The sequence below is a fragment of the Seriola dumerili genome, unplaced genomic scaffold, assembly GCF_002260705.1.
Source record: "Seriola dumerili isolate Sdu_G_001 unplaced genomic scaffold, Sdu_1.0 BDQW01000083.1, whole genome shotgun sequence".
NCBI classification, from domain to species: domain Eukaryota; kingdom Metazoa; phylum Chordata; class Actinopteri; order Carangiformes; family Carangidae; genus Seriola; species Seriola dumerili.
The window spans coordinates 653,484-666,882 of record NW_019174338.1 but is presented as its reverse complement, the minus strand read 5'-3'; the positions used below and the strand labels follow the sequence as shown (position 1 = coordinate 666,882).

Below are 13,399 nucleotides of genomic sequence, written 5' to 3'. Positions count from 1 at the left end.
TACATTTTCTTTACATATTTTTTTTTTTAAAAATCTTTCACAATCGCAGAAATCACTAGAAGAATATTTCAGTTCTCCTTTCAGATGCATATACAGTATTTACATACATTCATGGGCTCACGTAGCAAGCCCATTCAGAAAAGTGTTTCTTCTGATTGTATGGAAGGAATGCCTGACAGAGTTAATACGCTTCCTCCATACAGCATCAGGTGCTGTGTACCCAACACTCAAAAGGTTTGTTTCAACATATCAAAACAAAAAAAAAAAAAAAAACTGAATTTCAGTTCAAATTTGAACATAATTTCCTCAATTTGTGAGCTGATCCTCGACCTTATGGAACAGGAAACCATCTCTGAACTCTGTGCAGCAGGCATTTTGTGTCCCTCCCATGACTAGTTTGGTTTAATTCAGCTGAGATGCAGAGTGACACAGAATAAAGTAATCTATACATAAAGATGTAATATGACAGAAAAGCAAAACAGTCACTGTTCCCTTACAGTACAAGACAAAAGGCATATCAGTTTGTGGCAAGATATTTGATATGAAGCCCAAAGACAGATAGTAGTGTTTCCTGGACGCTTTTCAATTTTCAATCAACGTTTGAAGAATATGCAACGAGTCACATCAGGGCAAGGCCAAAGAAAATGAGTGGGATTCATGAAGATGAATTTGTTATTGGCATAGAATTCCAGTCTCAACAAATGGGTAACAAGTACAAACAATTCCAGTTAAATTTGATTTGTAAATTATTCAATTTTTCATCTTATGTAATTCATATGGAAGGAACTGGGAAAAAAAAATAGATTTTTGCTCAAGAACTTCAGCTTCAGTGGGAGCGAACTTTGACCCCTCCTCTAAGACAGGTGCAAAATATTCCATATATCAAAGCTAGTCCATATAACTTTTGAAAGATGACAAATCAATTTCATTCTCTTACAAATAAAACGTTTAATTAAAAAGTAATAAAATACTCCCTTAATAAACTCAGCACAGTGAAGTGCTTTGCTGTTACTGCCTCACTTGGTCTGTCATATTTATATTTGTTAATGTGAGCCTACTTGTTCAACGACTCTTCTCTACTTGGGCTGGTGTGACGTTACGTTTTTAGAATTCCCAATTATCCGGTAAATGACTGTTAATGAGTGGGTGCTGTTCATCACAAGTTACTTAGTCTTACTTTAATGCATTTATTTTACTGGTCTTGGGTGAATTTGTTATCGGATGTTTCAATGAAACATAATTCAGATCTCAACAAAAGGGAAAAGAAGTACAAAAGAAATTCCAGTTAAATTCAATGAATTCATCTGTGTTGAAATAATTTTGTGTAACAAAGAGGGGGAAAAATAAAAAAAAAACTTGATTTGGCAAGAGATGCTCAAGTTAGTGATGCCAAAACTTTTCATGTGTGAATTCACCACCATTTTGTATGATTTGAGCCTGCATGTTTTTGACAGCAGTGACATGAAGTAAGTAAAGTGTCATAAAGTAATACATGAGATGGCATCACATAACAGCACAAAACTAAACAAATGATTTTATCATGATTTTGTAAATACTTGTTTGTGAAATACTCTGTTTTGATCCAAAAAGGCCATAAAAACAACTGTTCTGACAAAAATCTTTTTTTTTTTTAACCATAACACAAAGGCATTATAGAACTTGAGTGCACTTACACAAAATACTCACTATAGGCAGAAACCAGACATTTCATGTGCACTAGTGCAAATCCCATATTGCAATGATCCTTGTTGGTGAGCATGAGCTCTGTTCTTGTGTTTGAGGTTACTACAGTGTGTGTGTTTTTTTTTCCTGTAACGAGACCCAAAGGCAACAAAGAGACTGATTCAAAGCTAAAGGAATGTTGATGCATCATTTACTCTGCCGTCTATCGAGAAAGAATGAAATGCCAATGCTTCCAAATACAATGTCCAGTAAGCGACACATTAAATTCAAGCCAGTAAGCGATGATATTTTTTTTTTCTTTCTTTTCTTTTTTTTTTTTTTTTTTTTTTTTTTTTTTTTTCTAATTACTTTTAAACAACATTTGGCTCCAGGAAGGGAAAAGAAAACTGGGGGTTTTAAATAGTAGCACACCCCCCAGTGTTACAACCTTTGTTGATATAAGGCTTTTGACTCACATTAGCACTAGCACACATCTCAGAGTGTAAAAAAATACTCTGAATAGAAAATCTTTCTTCAAATTAGATTAGCTAAAAAGATCTGAGTGAGACAAATAAATGTTGTAATATACAAGAAGCTTATTCCACCTGTGAGGGTGTTATGTCAAGTAACAGTTTTCTGTTTTAGTTTAGTTTTTACAGTCTTTTCCTCGCCACCCAATAAATTATCACAGTACCATGAATGTACGTCACGCGTACATATTTGAACATAAACGCACACAAGCATAAAGAGTCCTGCACAGAGGTGTTTCAACTTTCACCCTCCTCTTCTTCCTCCTCCTCCTCCTCCTCCTCTTCTGTCTTTCCTCTTACACACACAAACACCATCCCATCCCCCCACCCCCCACCCCCCCTGCTTAGCGTCAGTCGTAAGAGTGAGGTCAGGGGGGTCAGTTTGCAGAGCGTCCTGTCCTGCTGCTTCGTGGAAAGCGGTGGACTTTGAGGTGTTTCGACAGGTGATCGCTGCGGGCAAACTTCTTCTCGCACACGATGCACTGATACGGTTTCACTCCTGAGTGGGAGCGGCGGTGTCGGGACAGCTCGTCGGACCGGGAGAACCTGTGGGAAAGATTTGATCTATTAAATCTTTTGAATTTTGATGAGCATTGCACATCTTTTCACCAATAATGCCACACTCTTTACTTCCAGTTTTTTTTTGTTTAATTCCCTAATCATAATAGTTAGTGATGTAAAACTGAAATTTCACAAAGGAAAAGTTTCTCTGTCTGTTTGGATGCAGGGCTTCCTATAAAAAAAAAATGCTGTGATGCTTCAAGCTGCCAAATAACATAAAAGCTATGTCATGTGGTTTTATATGAGGGTAATCTGAGAGGTGTGACGCTATATGTGTGTTTTGCCCTGCGTCTTCTCTGTGAAGTCAAAGAGCCGTCCCATATTTAGCTCAACACATGAGCACTGCAAATCCCAGCCCGGTCTATTCCTGGCCCCTGCTCCGCTCTGGTCTCTATGGAGCTTCGTCCAGCTTGGATATCATGACAGTGAAGGGTTAAGTGGATGATACAGTAGTGCCTGTTGTACATGTGTGCACCACTTTTTGTGTATATATTAGTTAAGCTGTTAAAATCAGATTAATCTGTAACACAGACTCAGTTCCAGCAGCAGCGGCAGCAGGTTGAAAGCATGAAGGTGATAATTCACAGAGATGTAAAGACGTCACTCACAGTTATGTCAAACCATTTCCACTCTAAGACATGGATTACACAACCCACTATTCATCATTTTAATGGCCCGGTAATAAAACGAAGATAACACATTTTTTATAGCTGAGCTGAACCTCAAAACAAACACACCTACAGATCTTTTTCACCTGCATCTTGACGGTGAACGTTCATTCAGATAATAGTTAAACAGACATAACAGAGAATAACCCGCTTTGATTCTTGTTGCATCCTGATTTAAGCTATATCTGATTTATTTAAATGTGCTCATTCATTCAACTCCTGTGGTTTTTCCTTGAACTTCAACATAACTAATGTGACCTGTTATGTAAAGTACGCTTCAGTCCATTTTCTCAGTTTGACGTGTTCTTTATTCAACAAGAAGCTGCTCCTGTCGGAGCCACTTTGTACCACAGTGAGCACAAAGACAACATGTCAGGCTGCTCCCACAGACTGTGCTGTAAGAGGACGTGGGTAGGGACTGAATTCAGCAACAGTTCACACTGTTTTCATTATTCTGAGAAGAAACAACCATGACTTCATTTAGCATGTATTAAAGACACACAGCAAGTTTGAATATTTTCTTCACACTACAAAACAGAACGATCTCTGGAGAGTTTTCACTATGCATGCTGGGAAGTCTGCTAATATGTTAATGGTGTTTCTTCTTTTTTTGTCATAACTTGATGTCATGAGTCAAGTTTCCAGTCAAAAGACTTCACTTGTTTAAAAGTTCTATTTGAAATTAATAAAAACTTGTTTTATATTACAATTTATTCATGTTTATAAGAACAGATTAATTGATGATAATAAATTTCTGCATGTTTTTCAGTGTAAACCCATGTTGCTAGTATGGCTAAAGAGTCATCATTAACCCAACTGCATGGAGTGCAGCTATGAGTCATACAGTTACACATGTAGTTCTGCAGTATCTGAGCTTCAACCAAATCGTTTCGAAATAAAATAATGGCTACTGGATTAAAGTCCCAGCTTCAAAAGTAACTGGAAACTTGGCTACTAAATGTTTCGTGAGCAGCTGTGTGTTGTTTCAATCTTAGTTCATGCACAAAGGAGCTCACATGTGAGTCAGGGCTCTCTGTCAGTACGAGGAGTAAAGAGGTGACCATGCGGGTGAAGAAGATAATAATGAGGATAAAAGAAAGCAACTATCTATCAGAGAGGTATCACAGAGGGTCGGTTTGTCAAAATCAACAGTTGGGTGTTTCGTAAGAAAAGCTGGAAAGCTAGAAAATGGAATACGAGCTGGTAAACCGAGGAGTACGAGCCTTGTGGATAAGCAGAAAATGATCTGCATTTTGCCTTTATGACTGCACAGCAAGTCGAGAAAGCTCTCCAGGATGTAGGCGTATACTGTATGCTACCTTGTCAATGATCACGAGAAGACATAAACTCAGAGGACTGTAAACCACCTCACTACAGGATGCAAACCACCAGTGAGTCTCAAAAAACAGAGACCAGGCTGCTCCTTTTTGATAAAGCCTATAGGAAGGGCTAGCTCAGGCTTGCCTGAACTAGCTCTTAGTTATGCTGCTATAGGCCTACATTGCTGGGGGACTTCCCATGATGCACCTCTCTCCTCTCTCCTCCTCTCCCTCTCCATCTGTACACATTCATACCCCATATACCCTCCTGTAGTTTTATGCCGCTCTCGCTCTCTGCAGGTATTTCTGCCTCTGGAGCTGCAGAGTCTGGATTGCAGACCACCTACTGATCCTACCCAACACCCACTGCTACAATTATTATTATTATTAGTCTCCTTATTAGTCTTATTATTACTACTAGTTTTATTATCAGTCTTATCTTTGCGTGTGTGCTGAAGCTCAGAATCGGAAGAACGAAAATGTGCAACTGTCCAAATACTTATGGCCTAATGGCCTGGACTGCAGATCACCTCTGTTGACACAGATGCTGTTCACTGCTAAGAGAATAAAAGGAGAATAAAAGGACTGCTGTTTTTCAGATACCTTATAGCTGCTTCAAATATGCTACGATTCTTTGACTCCTGTGAAAATGCATTTATGAGGCATGTCCTTTAAAAATATTAAAATAAAAATCAGAACCCACATCAGTGTCTTTAAGTTCTACTTTATGTGACTGTTCATTTGTTCCTCGCTGTAATTACACCCTAAAGCTGTGCTACATCAGCTTCAAGCCGGGGCATGATACAAAGCATGTACAGCTATTCTTCTGACTCAAACTGGGCCCGAGCCCAACTATAACATACTGTGCCGGGGAGGAGCTTTCAACAGAACACGCATTTAGGACTTATACAAATAAGTACACTTCAAGTACACACTTTCTGCATAAGATCCATCGAGCGCCAGCCTTCAGTCTCCACAAACTGATGCCCTCTCCTGCTACAGCTGTGAGGTTTCTCTGCTCTGTATGGTCCAGGGCTTGTCGGAGAGGTCACTAAGTTCATAACTCCGAGGATGGAGGGCACTTGTGTTGATCACTTGAGTGTGTGTGTGTGTTTTTTGTTTTTTGTTTTTTTACATGAAGACTGTGGGTTTTGTGGCTTAAGTCCTCGGGGCAGTTTGGCGTGGCTGTAGCACGACACATACTATACATATTAGTGTGGGCGCTGTGGGAAACACATACGCAGGTTTTGTTCTAGCTTGTCCCTAAACTCTGCTCTGCAGTCAGCAGAGCATAGTGAAAACAGCCTGGATAGGTGTGGCGATCAGGTTGGTTACACACCTGGAAACTTACACAAACAGAGATTTTATTTTTTTTCTTATCAGCTCAGAGCTCTTTGTGTCTCCTTGTCACCGTGTTTACGAGTGGCTCAATTTTCAACTGTGTGTGCGTCCAAAGAAAAATCACATTAATGCATGACTGCACTAATCAATGGCAGATTGCCTTGTACATGTAAAGCTATACATAAAGAACCATAAAATTTTCCAAAAGATTTAGTTCTTAAACAAAAAGGGGAACTGAATCTAGCTCCTTTGGTTTATTAGCAGGACACCAGATCCTTTCCAGCTTCACAGACACCGATTCCAACTTCGCTGACCTCCCCGGAGAGGTCAGAAAATGGGAAGATAGATATTTCCCAGGAGGATCAATAACACATCATTAATGTCCGATAGGTAAGTACTCCCTCCTTCTCTCTCTTCACCTCTCTGTTGAGCTCCAAATGTAAGAATCTAAAGCCGCAACAAACCGTGACAGCTTCGTCACCGCCCATCCGTCAGTACAACAAAACGGCGTTGTAACGACGAATGTATCAGCTGACAAGTACAACAAGCCGCTGCCCCGATGACAGACGTAGAGTAAACACATCATCACTGTGTTTTTACAGTAAACTGTTTGGGTTTGAGCCCAGCTGTCCAGCACACATCGCCATGCAGGTCTGAGCTGAAAATACTGCACACTCATGTGTATATGTGTGTGTGTGTGTGTGTGTGTGTGTGTGTGTGTGTAGGTGTGTTGCCTGCATGTGTTCCTATAAGTGTTTACATGTGACTTTGTGCTCAGATTACATACAGAACTGGATGCACAGACAATCATAGACTACAATCAGAGACAAAGAAAAGGATGAAAGTATAACAAAGCTTTAAGAAAAACAACTTGGCAAAGGATGAAATGTAACTTTCACCGAGTTATAAAGTAGAAGTCCAGCCAATGAAATGCATTCCTCTCTACTTCAGAGGAGCCAACACATGGATATAAAGGTTACAGAGGGAAAGGGGCGCCTGACTCCCCAGCTCACCTCCATTTCCTGGCCCAGAGAGAGAGAGAGAGGAGCAAGGAGGGAGCAACTGTATAATACAGTGTATCGCTGCTGTCATGTAAAGACTACACAAGGGCAGTTTTAGGACGACTGGGAGAATTGTGTTTTAAAGTCAGTTGAAAAAATGCATCGTCCTTAGAGTCTGCAGATCATAAAAAGATCAATGCAACTCTTTCAACAATGTAAAAATACACCATCATTAGCTTAAAACAAATGTTTCTCACTTGTTTTTGAAGTGACGGCAGGGATGCAGCGTGTGTCCAATAGCAAACTGACTGAAAGAACACCCACATATCAGAGCTGCAGTTTCCCATGACCTATTAGACATACAGTATGGTTAAGATATAGTAGAGCTATAGGGGTATATTTATAGTTTTTAATCTTTTTATAGCTGATCTATGGAGAAATCAGCAAAAGTGGACACACACTGCAAAAGACAGGAGCGGCTGTTTCCTCGGACTGAATGTGTTGAGTCATACAAGGATGTGGTGAAAATATAAGATCTCAATTAGACAGATAGGAACTGTTTGACTAGTTGCTCAATCCACTGACTATCTCAATTCATGTATCCTGCCAGGGAAACGTTGTCTAATAATGTCCACTGCAGTACAGCCACTGCTGTATGTTGTATGTTTCTGTCGGTAGAGCAAAATGTGAGCTGCAATCAGCAAGATTTTTATCAAATATTGTAGATATCCATGTGTCAGCCACAATGACAAAGTTAATGCTGCACTAAAAATAACACTGCATCCGCACTAACTGGATGTACATTCACATCACAGGACTCGGATGACGACATATTAGTCTCTAAATGTTTAGTGTGTTTACATTATAAAAGGCTGCATCACAGCCAGGGTGCTCCAGTCTCTGCATATTGCATCAACTTTCTGCTTTGTCACGTTACATGATTTCTGTGTATAAACAGGTATAAATGATGAAACTGTTCATTTTTTTTTTCTTATCAGTTCATATTTCTGTAATTTGGAACTTCACATGTTTGAAGCTGCCCAGTAAAGAGAACTTTCAAGATTCAAGAGGCCCAATTAAATGCACTTATTTGCCATCTTGCTGAGATAAGAGGATCAATGAGTCACGAGTCTAGCTTAGCTTAGCATAAAGACTGGAAACATAGGGAAACAGCTAGCCTGGCTCCGTCCAGTCAAAAATCTGCCCACCAGCACCTCTAAAGCAGCAGCTAGCTTGATGGGATTTACAGTATTACAGCACAAGTGTTTAATAAGATATTTTAAGTTGTTTTGTTTTTTTTCTCTTCAGAACACAACTTGATGTTACATAAGATGCTTGGATATGAGCCCTGACACAGAGCATACTGTGTCAGACCTGGTGGATTTGAAATGCCTGCAGGTGTTTCACTGAGCTACCTGATCTAATTTTACCCTTAAACTCAGTCCTTACCATAATTAAACCTTAACCACAGTGTTTGACCAAACTTAACCCGGCCTCTGTCAATGTGTGGAAAGACACACACACACACACACACACACACACACACACACACACACACACACACACACACACACACACACACACACACTCTCAAGACACTATACACAGCCTTCGTCAATGGATTCCACTTCTATACATACACTTATTGCCCAACAGGTCAAAAGGTGAAATTTGTACTTTGGCTAGAAAAGGTTAAATGAAGATTTTATTACTTTTGATGAAGGCAAAGATTAAGGGAGAGAAAAACCTAATTAGTTAGCGACCAAAGAGTCATTAAAAATGTATCATGGAATGAAAATCCTGGGTGTTACGAGGGCTCGTCTGAAGTGAAAAAGTTCGACTTGATTGTCAGTGTTGATCCAGTGTATCGCTGCTGCATGAATGTGTGTATGTGAAGTGGTTGCAGACACTGAGCAAACAAGTGGAATAACTAACAGGGGACAAAGTCTGAATGCAACTTCAAAAGGCACTCTATCTAATCTAGAACTCCACCATGGTACAAAAACACACAGATAATGGGGCACAGCGCCAGCCTGTAGGAGAGAACAGACTGTAACCATCTTGGATAGACTTGCACACAACTCCCCTGAATATGGGCCATTCTCTCCCATCCATAAACTATCTAACCAGAGCCTCCTGAATTGTCTTGCTCTATATTTAACAGGTTTTTCGTCCCCCATAAAACCTTTCTCCTGTTCTACTGTAAGACAATATCTTGGCTCTTTTAGACACTCTGTGAACAAGGTTAAAGATGTTGAACCGTTTGTTCAGTTGTACTGTTTTAGTCCATTCATGGTGGAAGGTTTTCATCCTGTTCACAGAAACAGCAGTTTCATGCTTTTGCACAAGACGGATTAAGATCCTTTGACACAGTCTTATCTGTAAAAAGCCCCACAATAAAAAAGCACGGTTCTTTACACAACAAACTAATGTGCAGCACTCCAGAGATCACCGAGAGTAACCAGGGTTATCAACTTCTGAGACACACGCAGTGCAGATAAACACATCGATCAGCTCACACTGCATCAATCTATCCTTTCATCTCCATCCACTCATCAACACTTTAATTAGATCCACGTTGCTATGTCTGTAAGTCTGAAATGGTCTAAATTTAGGTCTAATTTATCTTCACCTCTCCAGATAATGACTGATTTCTCTTTACTCATTTGAATCATGCGGTCTACTTTGGTTCTGCTCACCTCCATCCACAGCCGGGCCATGTGCAGGCGAAGGGCTTCTCCCCTGTGTGCCTCCTCAGGTGGGCTTTAAGGTGGCTGCTCTTGGTGTACATCTTATTACAGCCGGGAAAAGAGCACTTGTGCATTTTAATAAGGTCTGCTACTGCGTTCTTCTGGTACCTCTGACCTCCAGTGAGGACCCCTGCAGCCGAACCTCCACCCAACCCGCCTTCCCCGAGCCCAGTGGGTTTGGCGGCAATGGGCACCGGCGCAATCCGGACAAATTTGGATGAAGCGGTGCTTCCCATTTTACTTGAGCTACTAATGTTTGCTGGGGAAAGCAGCTGAGGCACCAAAGCAAAGGTCTGCCCCTGGATGTTGACCAGGAGCTGGGCAATTTTGATATCCGACGGGGCCTGTGTTGGCTGGGATGGGGTTTTCTGAGGTTGGGTTGGCTGGGTGACAGCATCTGATATGGCACTGGGGTTCGGTTCTTGTTTGATCTGTATGGGCTGGATTTGTAGGATGACAGGGACGCCTGAAGCGACACTGGTACCTTCTGATGAGGCAGGCGATGATCCACAGTCCTCCTGTTTAATCCCATCAACTCGACTAATAGGAGAATTAGAACTAGCTATGCAACTAGCATCCTCTGTTGATGTTGAGCTGTCCATGTCAGATGCACACGGTGAATGTTTGGTCTCTGTGTAGTTGGATAGAGGAGAATGAGCAACAGGAACAGTCTGATCTGAGTTATGTGGTACTGATACAAGTTCTCCTGCTAATGTCCTTGAGCCTTCCGCCTCAGCATCCTCTGATATCGGTGACATCGCCTCATCAATCCCCTCCTCTTCTTTCTCCATCGCCACAACCATGTTCTCCTCGAGGAACTCCTCTATCTCCTCCAGGGTGGGCTGAAAGAGGAGCGTCGCCGGGTCCTGCAGCTCGTCAAGGAAGACAGGGAACTCGTAACAGTCCTCTTTGGCCTGCTGCTGGAGGAGACTCAGCCGCTGCTCCCTCTTGGACTCCCAGGCCAGGCCCATGGGTAAAAGGGGGGCAGTGAGAGGCGAGGAGGAAGAAAAGGGTGGGGAAGAGAGGCATAGAGAGGAAGAAAGAGGAGAAGAAAGGGAGCTGCTGTTGCTGGCAATAGAGCTTAATGAAGTGCTGAGGGAGGTCTGTGAGAGCAGGAGGTCCAGCAGGCTGTCCTGACTCTCTCCTCCTGATGAAGAGCTACAGCTCCCGCTGCTCCTGCTGCTCCTGCTTTCGTAGCTGGAGCTGAAAACGTGCCGCGAGGTTGGCGATGAGGACTCAGGGCTGGAGCAGAGGGACGAACGAGGGCTGGAGGACTCACTGAGGTCGTCCTCAGAGAGTCGAGGCGAGGAGGAGACCATCACCCCTTGGTAGGGGTGGTGGTGGTGGTGGTGGTGGTGGTAGATGCATGCGTCGGTTACCATGATGCCTGGCGACACGCCACCATTGGCGTGGCGACAGAGGCAGTTGTAGTCAGACCCCGGGGAGCCGGTGTAATACAGGAAGGTCTCCTCACCAAGCGGCAAGTGATCCACCATTCCTGTGCGGATGGAGGCAGCTGACTCTGGTCTGCTCTGAAGATCAAGCTGAATGTTAATGAAAACCTCTGACTTCTTCCTGCAAAAGAAAAATGATCGTGTTTATCATTTATTACAATGAAAGTAATTTATCTTTAAATTGGAACACATGTCAGCCAAAACGACACTATTTTTTGTGTAAAACGACTGATTTTAATTAAATATTAATTAAAAGTTACTTCAGAATTAACAGGTTCTTGTACTTCCGTGCAGTTATGTAATTACCGACCCAATGCCAAAATCTGCAGTTGCAAAAATCTTGCATGACAGCACATTAACCTCCCAGTTTAAGACAGACTGACAGTGTTAATGTTTCACCACACAGTCCCTACAGTTTCTATGAAAATAAGTCAACCAACAGACTGACTGAAAGTTTTTTTTTTTTTTTTAACAATCATTTGGTCCCTTTGCACTACCTGCTGCTTTTGCAAAAGCTCTGCAGCTGATGGCACTTCAAATTCCACTTCCTTCACACGTGGTTGACTTTCCTTTTGAAGATTGTGTGTGTGTGTGTGTGTGTGTGTGTGTAGACACTGCAGCTGCTAGTTCAGTCTTCAAGCTGACCATGTGGAATCAGGGGTTCCCATTTCTCACCACTTCTAACATTAAAGCCATGTGGTTCTGCTGTCATTTAATGCCATCTTTCTACTCATGTCCCTCCTGTCGTCCTTATAACAACTCAGTCTGAGTCACTACAATGATCAATAATTTGTAAATAGCCTACACGGACAGGTATAAAGAGATTAGAATAAAGACACAAACTAAAAACTTCCTGCGGTGGAACAAGAGGCACAGTCACCACAGTCTGCCAGTGTAAGATCAGCAGATTTTGATGGGGTGATGAGTGAAGGATTCAGTGTTTATTTTTATCTATCTAGCAGCCAGCAGACAATGCACCATGTCTACACTGGACATGGATTAAAAAATGCTAGACATAATCAAATGGCCTTAAATGCAGTGGGTGGCTTATGGTGATTAAACATGACAATACAATCCATTTTAAAACCATAAAAGGCTACACGTGTATTGCATGAACACACACACACACACACACACACACACACACACACACACACACACACACACACACACACACACACACACACACAAAAAAAAAATACTGAAAACAAAATGATTGTGCGCCCTCTTCTGTAAAGCTGAGAAGCAGCGCTTTCCTCGGTGTGCTGAAGTCCAGGGACGTTCAGAGGTCCTGACACAGGCTCCAGGTTTTTATCAGGAAACTTAGTAAAGTAATAATCAAATTAAAAAAACTTAATTGAGTCATGCCATCACAATATCAAAAACACTTGTTCCCTAAATGTCTGTTGTTTCCAACCTTCAGTGCAGTTATGTAATTACAGATACATCGCCCAAATTCGACTCAGATACGGTTTTTTATGCGATAACATCATATGACATCCTGGGCTACCTCATGGAGAGAGAGGGAAAAAAAAAAAAAGTTTAGGAAGAGAGTTTGGGAACACCTCAGACTTGGCCAACTCCTAAGTCACTTGCCCTAATGTAACCCTGCCGCCCGTGAACCATCAGAGACGCTTTGACAGTGTGATGCGCTCCTGGTCTTCACCACGCTGCATGAATAACCAGTTATGGAGCTTAACTCGGGATTTGTGGCATGTTCTAGCCTGCGGGCTGCGACATAAAGTCAAAGTCACAGTAGTTCTGCATGATATAGATATCAACACAACTGCAGACATGACACATGGAGGGTTTTATAGGCTGAGGGAATTTTTACTGAGAGCGAGGCAGCAGCATGCATAAAGCATACATTGTCACTACAAGCACGCGTATGTATAGATATCAAATTTCTCTCCACTCACTTAAACCGACCCATGCTTTCATACTGTGCATGGCTCTGCTATTAAATCACACCAGCGTCCCTACTTCATGCACTTACCAGTAAATGTGAGGAATCCAAAATCCCGCTCCTGTGCGCTGAGAGCTCCTCTCCTGAAAGTAGCTGTCAGTGCGTAATAGCGCGTAATGGCAATATAACCCCACTACACGGTCTTTG

At 41.9% G+C, this 13,399-nt stretch overlaps 1 protein-coding gene across 1 annotated transcript; it reads right to left on the bottom strand.

The window, feature by feature from the left end:
* Nucleotides 1–2,536: 2,536 nt before the first annotated feature.
* On the bottom strand, nucleotides 2,537–13,399 carry LOC111221303 (Krueppel-like factor 15). The gene is made up of 3 exons (XM_022744658.1): nucleotides 13,283–13,399; nucleotides 9,782–11,407; nucleotides 2,537–2,738 (listed from the first exon to the last, which is right to left on the bottom strand). The coding sequence occupies exons 2-3, from the start codon at nucleotides 11,326–11,328 to the stop codon at nucleotides 2,570–2,572; spliced, it is 1,716 nt and encodes a 571-aa protein (XP_022600379.1). The 5' UTR covers nucleotides 11,329–11,407; nucleotides 13,283–13,399; the 3' UTR covers nucleotides 2,537–2,569.

What these genes read in the sequence shown, in the direction of transcription:
- LOC111221303 (XM_022744658.1), bottom strand. Translation starts at nt 11,328, where the DNA reads ATGGTGGATCACTTGCCGCTTGGTGAGGAGACCTTCCTGTATTACACC. An exon ending in TGGCCCGGCTGTGGATGGAG is followed by an intron (nt 2,739 to 9,781) that starts GTGAGCAGAACC and finishes TCTTTCCCACAG; the next exon opens with GTTCTCCCGGTCCGACGAGC.